The sequence below is a fragment of the Sinocyclocheilus grahami genome, unplaced genomic scaffold, assembly GCF_001515645.1.
Source record: "Sinocyclocheilus grahami isolate Dianchi unplaced genomic scaffold, SAMN03320097.WGS_v1.1 scaffold226.1, whole genome shotgun sequence".
Taxonomy (NCBI): domain Eukaryota; kingdom Metazoa; phylum Chordata; class Actinopteri; order Cypriniformes; family Cyprinidae; genus Sinocyclocheilus; species Sinocyclocheilus grahami.
The window spans coordinates 228,061-242,665 of record NW_015505405.1 but is presented as its reverse complement, the minus strand read 5'-3'; the positions used below and the strand labels follow the sequence as shown (position 1 = coordinate 242,665).

Genomic DNA, 14,605 nt, shown 5'->3' with positions numbered 1-14,605 from the left:
AAAACAGTGTTTTGCCTGACGAAGACCTTAGGGTCGAAACGTGAATTTAATAAATTTTTGAGAGCAGTAGTGGCAGTGTGCTGATTTTTGTTTATTCACTGTGAAGGGTTTCATATGATCGAGCACCTGCCCAGAGTTTTTGGATGTGCGCACATTACACTCAATTCGTAACTATCTCACATTTAGGCAAATCGGTGGCTAATTTCTATAAACAGGTAGGATCTCATTTGTACCTTTTCATATGATCTGCTCTGATGGCTCGATTTATATAAATAAAACAATCGTATGTTTGTGTGCAAATCACATTATACGAAATCTTACAAAATTGCCACCTCTTAAAATAGTTATGTTTTTTTGAGACTGGGTTGCATATTCACTATGGACATTTCAGTGACTTTGAAAGCAGTAAACTCTAATTTGACTGACTTTACACAACTTTCGGGAGTAAGAGCACTTTTTCCCCATTCTGTCTGGAAAAAACTCTGATTTAGGACGTTTAGGTTGATATAATAAGCGTTTTGAGAATGAAATAATCACTGGATTTGCCAAAGTTTGCAAAGTTAACAATATTAAACCTTCAGAGTTTGGTTTATGACTTCCACATCATTATTTAAATGTGTTTTTCTATTAGATTATGTTCATAGGAACAACAAACAAACTTTGACTGATTGCTTTACATGTGGATCAGAATCAGGGGTGTCTGAGGATGCAAGAGAGGCAGTGGCTCCTCAAAACAATTGGGTGAGAAAATACAGTAATCCACAGTAAAAAATAAACAATGCAAATATTATGAAATATTTTATATTATAAAAATTCTATAAATCACTTGTTTTTCTAAGTTAAAGTTACAGCCGGAGGCCATGTTTCTCTTGCCTCCACTCAGCCTATTGAGTTTTAGCAATCTCTTAAAGCATGTGTTGGGTTTGGTGGGCGGCAAATGAGATTGAATAGGGAAAAGTCACATGAGAGGAGGCAATACCTCCATTGCACTATGATATGATAAAATTAGTTTTCATTGGTTTTAATTGGTTGATAAATCCCACCAATCCGTGCACATTTTGTGTCCGCATTATGGTGTGAATTACTAAATGATGGTGTTGAGGGAAGACTAAGTAAACAACACACCCACTTAGATATCACCACTTTGTCACATTAAAATCCATATGACCATCATAACACCCACAGTTTACTGAGCTTTTATGACTGATGAAATACGTTGACTATTAAAAGTAACATCTGAACAACATTGCTTGTTGCTTGCAATTATGAGTTATAAAGTCAGAATTTCAGGATATAAACTCGCAGTTACTTGTTATAAAGTCAGAATTGTGAGATTTAAACTCATAATTCTGACATTTTTCTAAGAATGGCGAGTTTATATCTCAAAATTCTGAGATAAAAAGTTAGATAAAAGTTAGAATTGTTAGATAAAAAGTTGGAATTTTGGAAACAGAAATGGGCTTCCATAGAATATGCTCCAAAATGTACCAGACTTTGCCATCTAGTCAAAAGTCTGCTTATTTTATATTTTCATAATTCACTTTGTTCATGGTTTATTATCAAACACAAGCTATTACAGATGTGTTATAACTGGAGATCTTAGATCTTCAGTCATTTCAAATAGTTGTTCAAAGAATTACAAATAAGATAATTACAAATATGGTGATGGTTAGACAGGATCTGAAAGCACATGTGCAGCATAATAAATAGTAAACCTTAATGAAAACACATTCTGCATTCAACAGACTTCCCGCAGGGTTGGGTAGTGAATGAATTCACTTTGAGCCATGTTTATCGTTTAGTCAATATTCATCCTATTGGGTCATGGCTTTAAAAATGTATATATTCCCTAGATGTAATGAATGATGTTCAAAAGTAATCTATCTAGAAAGATGAATTACCGATGACGTCGGCACTTTTTACTAATAACATCACTGAGAAATCACTCTCTGGATCTGAGGTAGGATGTCAATATGTTAATCCTTCTGCAGTCTCATGACCTCTGGCCATCTTTTTAACTAATGTTTCTTTATGTTTTTCGGTTATAGAAATTACCAAGCACCTTTTGAAGAAAACTCAAACTTGTGGAAGTGCATTCTTTGCAGCATCCTACGACATGAAAGTTTGTCTACATTTCACATAATAAAAGAAGATGCATCATTTATGTGGTTGGTCGGTCATTGGCGGGCAGTTCTTGGGTAGAATAAGCTGCAGACCTTTGGCTGTTAATCAATGAGCATGACTAGCTTTGAGAAAGTTGCACAAGGTCAAATTTGGAGAGAAAAAAGTAGGTTATAGTAATGACAGGAAATTAGGGGAAATAATAGAAGACGAGAAAACATGTTGGATTTTGGAATATCAAAGAAAAAAAAAAAGTGAAAAGCCTATTTTGAAGAGTTTGAAAATTAGAACAAATTGCTGCAAACTACGGTATCCTGCCAACCAAATAGCTATTGATTGTGTCGGGTTGCCTTTAACTCAATTTAACTACAAGTGGTAAGAGCCACACACTATGAAAAGCCACAATTAGATGATTATACAGACTCTTCCGTATCGTAAGAGTCTCTTTTGCAGTTTAATAATCACACAAGGCCATATCACTACGAATTAAGGGCTGAATCATAGAACCATGAAGCCTGGGGCATAAACCTCAGAAGGCCCTCCGAACCCCTTTGTGCAATTATTTAGCCCTTCATAGGATTTACATCTCTGTAAAGGGTGATGTTAAGAACAGTGGATTATAAAAGTCCTCTGTTAATAGGCCCCTGGAGTATGGGGCCCTCTGTAGCATAGAGGGCATGTGCCACAAATTGTAACATTTAAAAAAAAAAAATCACATTTCCCTTCCCCAAGATCAAAGTACCAGCTGCCAGTGGCAAATAAAATAAATGATCACTTAATAATAATAATAATAATAATTCATTACATTTATATAGCGCTTTTCTAGGCACTCAAAGCGCTTCACATTGTCAGGGGGTATCTCCTCATCCACCACCAGTGTGCAGCATCCACCTGGATGATGTGACGGCAGCCATAGTGCGCCAGAACGCCCACCACATACTAGCTTATTGGTGGAGAGGAGACAGAGTGATGAAGCCAATCAGCAGATATGGGGATTGTTAGGAGGCCATGATGATCAGAGGCCAATGGGCAAATTTGGCCAGGATGCCGAGGTCATACCTCTACTCTTTTCGAAAGACATCCTGGGATTTTTAATGACCACAGAGAGTCAGGACCTCGGTTTAACGTCTCATCCGAAGGACGGTGCTTGTTGACAGTATAATGTCCCCATCACTATACTGGGGCGTTAGGACCCACACAGACCACAGGGTGAGCACCCCCTGCTGGCCTCACTAACACCTCTTCCAGCAGCAACCTAGTTTTCCAAGGAGGTCTCCCATCCAGGTACTGACCAGGCTCAGCCCTGCTTAGCTTCAGTGGGTAACCAGTCTTGGGCTACAGGGTGATACGGCTGCCGAAGCCAGCCACTTACTCAATATCATGTCATTCACAGAGATTGGGCCCTTCAAATTATTCCCACCTTCCCCCTTAATGACCATCCTGCTCCAGATCAATGAAATAGACAGGTGCCCTATCATAGAGGGTGGTTGGTAGTTGGGGCCCCTTGAAATTAGAGGACATGTGCCACAAATTGCAATATTGTCAGAAACATATGGGTCCGATATGGAGCCGGTCATTTTTTAGGAATAAATTTGAAGCATAATCATAATTTCTCAAAGTACCAGCTGCCAGTTGGAATGAATTAAACAGGTGCCCCATCCTAGAGGGGCCCTAGGGCATATGCCACAAATTACACCTTTTCAAAAACCTTAAATGGATAGTTCACCTAAAAAAAAACATTATTATGTATTCACCATCATTTTGTTCTAAACTGGCTGGCCCCCAGAAATCATTGGGTAAATCTTTCCTTCTTTAACAAAGATCCTGCTCCAGATTAATAAAATAAACGGGTGCCCCATCCAAGAGTGTGGTTGGTACTTAGGACCTCTGGGAAGGGAGTTTATGGCCTTAGGGCCTGTGTCACAAATTGCAAAATTTTCAGAAACATATAGGGGGGAAAACTGTGCCGAGCAGATTTAGGACAAGTTTGCAACTGTTGAAACTGCATGATACAGCTTCAAAAATGATGTGTCATTTACATGATACACATGGTCTTTACACTTGAACTCTTTTGTATGGATTTGTAAGGAATTACATGCTAGGTGAGCTGGTGCTTGTATAGGGCTGATAAAATTTCCTCCCAACAGCCACAGTCTCATAATAGTAATAATTATTATTTTTACAGGCTGCCAAGAGTGCAGCTGTAGTTGAAGTCATACTTATTGTGGGTGGATAGGGGATTGTGTAAAAAAAAAACTCTCTCTCTGCAGGCACTTGAGCTGCTTTTGTGACAGTGCGGGGGCAGGAGCAGCAGGGAGTCACATGCACGCAGAAACACACACACAAACACACACACACACACACCTCAGAACTACAGGAGTACGGATTCATCCCCCACATGCTCACTAATGCCTGCACTGTGTCGCAGTAGTAAAGGCAGCAGTAGTTGGTGCAATATGCACAATTCCCATCTATCAGAGTGATGAGCTGCAGCTACAGTCTCTGCTGTGATCTGAGGAAACACAGAAAATGATTGGTACTTTGCCAGTTTTAAAGGGGTCATATGATGCCATTTCAGTTTTTCCTTTCTCTTTGGAGTGTTACAAGCTCTTGGTGCATAAAGACGATCTGTAAAGTTGCAAAGACTAAAGTCTCAAATCCAAAGAGATATTCTTTATAAAAGTTAAGAGTCAACCACGCCTACCTAAAACAGCTCGTTCTAACACGCCCCCACATGTCTACGTCATGATGTGGGAAGATTTGCATAACGCTGCCCAAATGTTCACGCAAAGAAAGAAGGCGTAACTTTTATTCTCGCTGTATTGTTGTTGCCGCAGCCACCATGTCGTGAGGGAGCTGTGTTTCGTTGTGAAAGCGAAACTACTTTGTTTGGCCTTCCAAAAGAGGACAATATCCGCTTCGTCATGCCTAGAGCTGATCCGTGCTGGTCGCTGAGGAAATGCATCAACTTCGTGTTGTGGCTCGCCAGAAAGGAGCATCCGGTGGGCTTGCGGCAACCACATATGACGACCCCGGGCTGGCGTAACATTTCCGTCACACGCTCGAGGTATTCGGCCAATCACAACGCACTGGATAGCTGGCCAAGCAGAGCACACCTCGCTTTTCAGACCGATGAGCTTTGTAATTGCGGCAACCACATATGACGACCCCGGGCTGGCGTAACATTTCCGTCACACGCTCGAGGTATTCGGCCAATCACAACGCACTGGATAGCTGGCCAAGCAGAGCACACCTCGCTTTTCAGACCGATGAGCTTTGTAAAAATCGACACGTTTCAGAAAGGTGGGGCATAGAGGAGAAACAATAGTGGTCAGTATGTGGAAAATAATGTGTTTATGCGGTTTAAGGTAAAAAAAAAACACATTTCATTACACCAGATACACAAAATAATGTTCTTTTTAGCAGCATCATATGACCCCTTTAAACCTCTCCACAGTTTGTGCCTCTTCTCAAAGTTAATCTGCTCTGCTGTGATTCCCAGGAATCTGTGGTCTGTAAATAAAAATGTGTTTATTATTTTATTCTCACATTTTTTATATGTGTAATAATAATAATAATAATAATAATAATAATATTATAATAATATTAAATATAATAATATAAGCAATTAATTTATTTCATTTATCATGTATTATTAATTTGGAAAAGGTCACTACATAACCAAAATCAAATTTGCCTTAATCAGGATCAAAGTACCAGCTGCCAGTGCAAAAAAAATAAAATAAAATACACCGGGACCTGTCACTTTAAATGAGGAAAATGTGTAACGATAATAGCCATACAAAGAGCCCTTATCATTAGTTTAGGGCAATTTTGATTATATTCTGTTTCAACTGAGCAACCTGTGACAGCTTTCTAAACAAATCTGTAGTATGTGATAAAAATGCTTTATAGATATTTCATGACACTACAATAATCCCATACCAGCCTCATATTACTACCCATATAATCTCTGTGTAGTTCATTGGTAAAATTTTTTTTAACTTACCATGCTTTTAGTATCAAAGGTTTGGGGAATATTGGCGAACAATTTGTCATTCAACTTGAACTGAAATATGACTAGGATGACTACATTTCTCTGTGACCGCTAATAAATCACACATTACAATTGAAGAACTCTTTTGTGTTAGCCATGTTACATTGTAAATATAAAACATTAATTACTATATTTTCCCAAGGGGGACATGACATTTTGAGCTGTAGCAAAAAATAACATTTGGGAAGAACAGGAAGGGTGAGCACAGTGGGGAAATGAATAAGACAGAATAAAAGGAGATGAAAGCAATAGAAGAGAAGAACATTTTGATACTTTGCTAAGCCAGCTGAGAACTGAAAATAGGTCAAAATGACAAACAAATTACAATGAAGTTGATGACAGAAAAAAAACATAAAAATAGAAAAAGAGAGAGAGAGAGAGAGAGAGAGAGAGAGAGAGAGAGAGGGGTTCATTTAAGTTTAACTGAAGCTTCAACCCATATACACAGCACTTCACTTGCTTTTATTGCCATTGTACACACACATTCACACACACTGTATATAACATTGTGTGTGCTTGTGGATGTTTAGCATGGCATGGCACCAGCTTTTTTATAGTCTCATTTGGATTGCGTGTTTGTGTGTTGTCTAGTTTACACACTTTGTATTTCCCAGCAGCCCCATGACTTCTCGACCCTGCATACCTGCTTTTACATCCTCTCACCCCTTATGTCACACTTTGTTTTCTCTCAGTCTGACCTCAAGAGAACAATGTGGCTGCATTCAACAAAAAAAGAGAACAAATAAAGTAAGAAAATAAACATTATTAACCAGTTGTTTCAGCAGTTGAAAACATAAAACCGACAAGAAAAACTAAAAGAAAAAGGCAAGACCCAAACATTTTATCAGACAATGAGCACTCCATGTTTTTAGCACTGTCTATTTTTGCTCCCTAGCTTTGCCACCTGCTGAGAGGAAGCTTTATTTCAACATCCATTATTCACAGCTTCCACTTCTTTGGAACTTTCAGATAGAATGGATTCAACTTACACGGTTCTTCTTCAGTCCACTGGACTGACTCTTAAGTGCCTAGGAATCGTAAAAAATATGGAGTACAGTTTCTCTTTAAATGTGAAGTTTGTAATTTCTGCACCGTATAGCATCACCAAACAGGCCTATGCCATTGGTTGGCCAAATAGGTGGTTCTATCCCAAACTGCCATTGATTGAGCTAATATTGCTTTGTTGGAATGTTTAGGATTCTCAAACAAACAGAGCACCAATGACCAGCCCTGGTTGTTTTCTATCATATTTATAGTTGAAGACATTGGCGCTATCTATTGTCACAAGTCTTCATCTTCCGATATGTAACTTATTATACATTGCTGAGCCTGAACAAGTGCTTTTTCTTTTTCTCGTATTCAGAGGATGAATGGATTAGCAGTATTTTCTCCCTGAACAAGCTCTCCGCTTTTCACTTTTATTCCTCCAATCCTTCCCCCCCTTGGGGATATCCTGTGTGTGTGCCACGCTGCATACGCTGCCTGTAATGTTCTGATTTCGTGCTCACTGACTCCTGTCTTATCGCCTTAGCCATTTCTGGAAGGAGTTGATCTTTATCGCCCTTTTCAATCCCGCCAGCGAGGCCACAAACGCATGTTGAAATAAGATACAGGCAGTGCTCATACCACAAACCATGTTCAACATGAGAGTCTTCTGAGTCTTATCCTAAATACAATGGAACCTCATAAGTAACTGATTTTTAAACACTCTACTTGGCAACAACTTTGGACATAGCAAATGGCACTCCTCATTTACAGTAAAAGCATGGGAGACATGCTAGCATCTTATGTTTAATTTCTTCTCAATTTGTCTGCCATTTTGGATTTATTTTCCCCAATGCAGTGTTGCCTTTTATGGCCAAAAAGTGTCTTAGAAGATCTTACCTTTATGTACAGCCAATGGACTTTGTTCATGATGCCTTACATTGTTTACTAGCTAGGCATCTCACTACGTTTTGGAGTTGACATTTTTCCTTTGTCCACTAACTCATACTAAATTCCTAAAATATTCCCTCTCCCTCCAAATATCTGTGCCATCCTCACTTGCTGTTATTTGGGAAAACATCGCCAATCAAACATCAACTCCGACTCCATTTACAATCAGCAGCTTTTTTGCTTTGTCGCCCCCATTGCCGTGTAATCTGGATGGAAAGATAGATAATTGAGTTTTGCTGCTTCATGCATACATTGATACCAACAGAGCCTTTTAAAAGCCTGTCTGTGTACAGAACTCTGACTATGACCTGTCCTGGTCCACTAGCACTCTGTTATATTAGACTGCGCTTAGACAGATGCATACAGGCCCTGAGTGCTCCTAATGCCTCTCTCTGCCTCACACATACACAATCACACTCACTCATGCTAAAAGAAAGAACCATGTGAGTGGGTAGGGGACGCAATGGACTGAAAAGGTAGATCCCAGAAAGAAAAACAGGGATGGGTATCAATGAAGAGAGTGATCTAATGTGACACGGAGAAATAGAGAAGTTAAAACAGAGAGGGTGATGAAAGGCGAGAGATCTACGGTCTTTAATTAATATCAGCCTACCACTTTAAAAGCAAAACAAAATCCCCTATTGTCATCTACAGTACATCCCCATTGATTCAACCCAAAGACTTGAAGAGTCTTAAATCTGGGGATTTAGGTAGACTGCTGGTGTACGGGACAACCCCGCTTTCCTTCATGGGAAAATTAGCTCAATATAGGCTGGTACAATTTGTCTTCTGCACATGGCAAAGAAAGTTCATTGTCAGAAGCGTGACATGCCACACAAAGGTGTATTTACAGTAGCTACATTTACATGGAGCCTAATTATTTAAAAGCTTTCTTGGCATATTTTTAGGTATACTAGAAATTGTGACAATTATGGTGTGTCATGCTGAGTTTCCTAATATCTGTAGTCAGCTGACTGTTGCTTTCTCTGATAGAACCATTCAGAGGGCTCATAAGCTTCTCACTGTTATGCCTAAACTCACACTAAATTGACACTAGTTTGTGGATGGGGCTCCACCTCAAGTTTAGCAGGGGGTCCAACAGATTTGCAAGAGTTAGCCTGAACAATTCCATCGCTACATCAGGTCACAGATTAACACCGCAATAATGAGCAGTTAATGTACCACACTGATAGCTGCATGACTGTGTCTGTCATGTCTGTGTGTGTCACATGTTGGGTGTCGCAAATCACTGTGTGTCCCACCCTCCCCCTCTGGTTGTCTGGTAACTCTCAAGTCCATCCTGGAATGGGCACTAGGGGCTTTGGCCCCAAGACAATCGCTTCATCTCTTTCTCTTTGCCCTGAGGGGCACAGTTGATGAGAGAAAAGGGAGGGAGAGATTGACATTGACCCACCCCTAGGCCACGCCCCCCTGAGCTGGAGGACAAGGTCAAATGGTGCCTGGGCTGCAGGCTGACTCTTCGTTTTCTCCTCCTTTCTGCAGTGAAGAGCCACCTCCTCCTTCCATTACAACACCATCACCTGCTGCATCTCCATCACCTGGGGTGACTTCCAGCAGTGCCACCCAGCCCGAGGTTCAGGTGGCACCGCAGGTTGCAGGGAGCACCGTGACATCTGTCGATTCAGGAGGGGGAAATGGGGATCGAGATGGAGGTGACACGCAAGAGAGAGAGAGTGCAGAAGTGGAGAAGGAAGAGGTGAGGGTACAAGAGATTGAACAGGAGGAAGAAAAACCTCAGGCTCAACCGCCTCAACCAGTGCAGGAAGAGGTGAAGAAGGAGACAGGGGAGCAGGAAAAGGAAACAGCAAGTACAGGAGGCACAGGAAGGAGGCCAAGCTTGCATCACACTGCTTCGCCAATCAGAGTACAGAGGAATGGATCATGCAGCCACTCCACCACCTCCGACTATGAACTCTCGCTCGACCTCAAAAACAAGCAGGTAGGGAGCAAGGCACTGTGGGATTCAGTCTTGAGGACGTGTGAATGTATGCTTCAGGCTCTTGAGGATTGGCTGTTGTGCTTCCGATGGTTGCTTTTAGTGGCTGAGTGTGTTGGAATGTGTTGAAGTTGGTAAAGGCCGCTGGACCTTTTTTGGAATTGGATGTTTACAGGTTGATCATCCATCCTCATCTCATACACATCCATTACTATCTCCATCAGCTTTCTAACCTATCACAAGGCCTACATGGAAACTGCACTGAATTCTTTGGAATTATGGTAAAATGTGTGAAATGGAGTTGAAGAGTATTGGAGGCCATTCACTCAAGGTGTGTTCTTGCATTAAATAACACCTAAATGAAATTGAACAGAAGGTGTATGTATAGCCATATCAGCTACCATATACCATTAAAAAGATAATTTTTAAGCATTTAAACTATTTTTAACTTGGCACAGCATTTTAGCGATAATGCATTTAGGATCAAACATATATGTCCAGTGGATGTTTACACAAATCTGCAATGAAAAAAAAAAAAACAGATGCAAGAGCACATTCTTGGTAAATTGCCACATACACTTCAAATTAGCCACAATAAATGTAAGGGACAGGAGAAATCTGGAGCTTTCTGTGAAACTCACAGATTCTGTGCAGGCCTGCCTGTCATTCCTATTGCATTGTTTGGGGACTGATTATCAACCGATTAGTGATTTGCAACTCTCTAACTCTGTATCAAAACCCAGTTAACTGCCTACCCAAACAGCATTTTACACATTTGTTAGCTTAGCAACATGCTAATGTCAAACTTGTTCACACTTTATTTTAAGATCCAATTCTTGCTATTAACAAACCATTAACTACGACTTTTGGGTCAACAAACTCCTAATTTGATAATAAATGCTAATAGTTAGATTAGGGATGTAGAATATGCTGATGCAGAATATGTGCTTTATAAGGGCTAATAAACAGCCAATATGTTAATAATGGACATGCTAAAAAGCATCTAGTTAATAGTGAAAATTGGTCCCTATACTAAAGTGTTACCTCAAGCATTATTGGAATCAGTTGTGAGTTGAGTCTCCTTTTTGTGTATTGTTCAGAATTGCTGCCTATGTAGAATGTTCCAAATTTGACACCTGTTCAGTTCCAGGATACAGCCTATGTAGGCAGTAGACTACACGGCAGCTCACTATATTCTGGAAGAGAGCTATATCTATACTGGGGCTCAATTAGAGCGCAGACATGATTCTTTACAGTATATTATGGCTGAACAGAAAACACCAAGGCAGCTTCATTTAGGGGCTATCAGAGGTTTCTGAGAGGGGTACATTGGAGAGAATTAGATTGAGATGACAGAGATAGAGAGAGCAAAAGTGACAGCCAGAGAGATGGATGGGAGGAGAGGAGGAGAGGAGGAGAAAAGGTTGTGTTGTCATGGTAACACAGAGGTCCTCTTAAAATCCCCATCCTTCATTTTTTGTCATTTTCTTGCTGAGTGTTCATATTGCAAATTGCATTCCCCATCCCCCACTGTTTTTGCTCAGAAATATCTAATAGAATTATGTTTGCAAAATGACTGACAGTGATTTATTCTGCTTTTAATATAAATACAAAATTAAATTATATTTCAATAAAAATACATTCTGAAAAAGTAGCGTTACATATAATTTGGGAGAAAAACAAATAGGGATTACATATAGCTGGGGTTTTGCATGTTGAAAAATCTAGTTCAAAATAATCCTAATTTAATATATTTAATATAGATAATCTTAAATTAAAATAATTAGATGTAGTTCTATCATTCTGTATCACAATAATTAAAATATCACAAACATAATAGCTGTTAGGAAACATGCTAATACCACACATATACATTCAGTCAAAGTACATTTTAATCAAAAAGTTATATTTAATATTTTTTATCTAATTACTTAATTAATTACATTTATGTATTTTCTTCCATGTTGACATTTTATTTTAATTTTTTTTTAATTGTGGCAAGTTGTCACTATTAATTACATTCGCTACTATACATTCTATGCAACGTTTTACATTTTATTACTGTTTAATTAAACATTGCTAAAAGGTTTGTATTGGCAGGTTCACACTGTGACAAGTTAGTAGTCACATGTAGTGTGACAAAATACCCAGCTAATGAATGTAAGAACTTTTTTGCAATTTGGCCGTTTTTTAACCCCTGCGGACTTGCTCTTATTCGCATTTGCCATTTTAGGTTGATAAAGTGCTCAGACACGGTGTTGAAACATATCAGTATCCAATATAAAATTGGTTAGCACCATCCACACTACAGCCATTACCTTCTGACCCCTCATCCAAATAAAACAAATAGTTTGCAAATTGGACTGATAGATGTAGCACATATACCACCTTCACTATGTGTTAAGTATTTTGATTTCTTTATAACTTGATTATTATGATATATTTTACAGGATACATTGTTTAATATATATCAACCATGTATTATAGAATCCTTAAGTTAGTCCTTAAGTTATACATCATGTCATATTCAGATTTGGAAAGACATAGGTTCAAATTGGAGTAATAGGTTCAGGATCAGGAAGTGGGTGCATACATGAGACCAAACAAGTAAGCAAATTCTGCTGGCAGTTCTATAATATCAAAGAACAATGGACTATTCCAGGATTATGGTGAAATTGATCACTGTTCAATAATTGTTAATAGTATTATTGTGTAAATTAACTGAATACATGTAGTTTATATACACATAAAAAAGGGTATTTTAAAAAGGGTACATAAAAAAAAAATTACACACAGGGATGTCGGCTGGGACAGTTCACCCAAAATCTTTTACTCCCTCTTATGTTGTTACAAAGCCATATGGATTTCTTTTAGTAATAGGTCTCCTTGAAGTGTTCTTGTAACACAATGACATTAAAGTAGACAAGAAATTCAAAATATATAGATAATTTTACATAATTATTACTAAAAGTAACAAGTTCAAATGCATATGCAAAAGAAATGCAAGCTTAAATAAATGGCCTGTTTAGGAAGCTGTCAATACTACAGTATTTTGAATCTATTAAATCATCTTGAGAGTACCTGCTCATCCAGCTTGTCTTAATTTCCTGATCAAATGCATCACTTCTTTTTCCTTAGAGTTTCATAAGAGATGTTGTGTATTTTTTAGCGGACTTATTGCACTTCCCCGGGAGGTCCGCAATGTGCTATTATAAAGTATGACTACTAAATCTAGTGGTTTAATCTGCATGAAGAGAAAAGGTTTCTTGTACCGTCTATTGGATGAATGTTGAATTTATTCCTTTTTTTATTTAATCAACCATTACAAGTCCACCTCCTCAAGAAAATCATCTATCTGGCCCTCAGGATGGTTAGATAAAACATTACAGTAAAATAGAGTTTATCGGTCGTTTTGTCAAGGCATGAGCAAACGACTTCTTTAATATATTTTGGATGTACTTCCCTCAAAACTTTAAATATGTGTGGACATCATTTAGTTTAAAAATGAAGACAAGACAGCCTGGATGGCCAATGCAGTATTGGCCATTTAGTCAAGAAATATAATGAATTCCAGTTAATACTCATTATTAATGAGTACATTAATCTCCTGCACAGACAGGAGAAACGAGCAAAACATTCCACGGTTTTAACCTTTATTGAACAAATTTGTTGAATTAACTAAGTATGATGGATGAACACTTCCTAATTCTGTTGACTTTTTAATGTTTATTTAGATAACTTTTTGTAAGCTGGTTTGCAAGGTGATGTACTGAAATCAATATGTTGATACGAATGTGGTTGCAGTGTGAGACACTGTGCTATGTACAGACGTGTGTGTGTGTACTGGTATATATGGTTTATGAGGACACAAATGTGTATAATGACATGGGTACTACAACGTAAACATGGTTTATGAGGACACTTCATGTGTCCCTGTAAAACAAAAGGCTTAAAAAACATACAAAACAGTGTTTTATGAAATTCAAAAATTGCCAATAGTTTTCTGTAAGGGGTAGGTTAAGGTGTATGGTTGGTGTAGGGCGATAGAAAATACAGTTTGTACAGTATAAAAACCATTACGCCTATGGAGAGTCCCCATAAACCACAAATGCAAGTATGTGTGTGTGTGTGTCAGCATTTATGCTTGAGAAGATGAGTATATGCATTCACTTGTACGATTCTCTGTGTCTGCATTATGCCATTGATCTTCTGTCTGTAGAGATGTGAAATCTCTCCTGAAGGCAGATAAGGGTGCAGAGTCTGACACTGCGGATTAGTACTAGAGAATGCTAGTATCTCTCTCTCGGAGACACACAAACACACACGCACAAGCAAATGTATGCCCTAAATCCATATACTGAAACTTTTTAGTAGAGTTCTTTATTCAGGGGGTTTCAAACTAGTGTTGAGGAATCTATAGGGGCAAATTTTGCTAAATTTGAAAACGAATGAATGAATGAATAAACAATATATATATATATATATATATATATATATATATATATATATATATATATATATATATATATATATAT

At 38.5% G+C, this 14,605-nt stretch overlaps 1 protein-coding gene across 3 annotated transcripts in view; it reads left to right on the top strand.

The window, feature by feature from the left end:
• The window catches only part of iqsec3a (IQ motif and Sec7 domain ArfGEF 3a), a 146,983-nt gene that overhangs the window by 63,124 nt on the left and 69,254 nt on the right, over positions 1 to 14,605 (top strand). For all 3 annotated transcript variants that reach the window (XM_016287898.1, XM_016287900.1, XM_016287899.1), the window contains one exon: positions 9,617 to 10,073. In XM_016287898.1, coding sequence (XP_016143384.1) covers positions 9,617 to 10,073 — 457 coding nt within the window. The remainder of the gene's footprint in view (positions 1 to 9,616; positions 10,074 to 14,605) is intronic.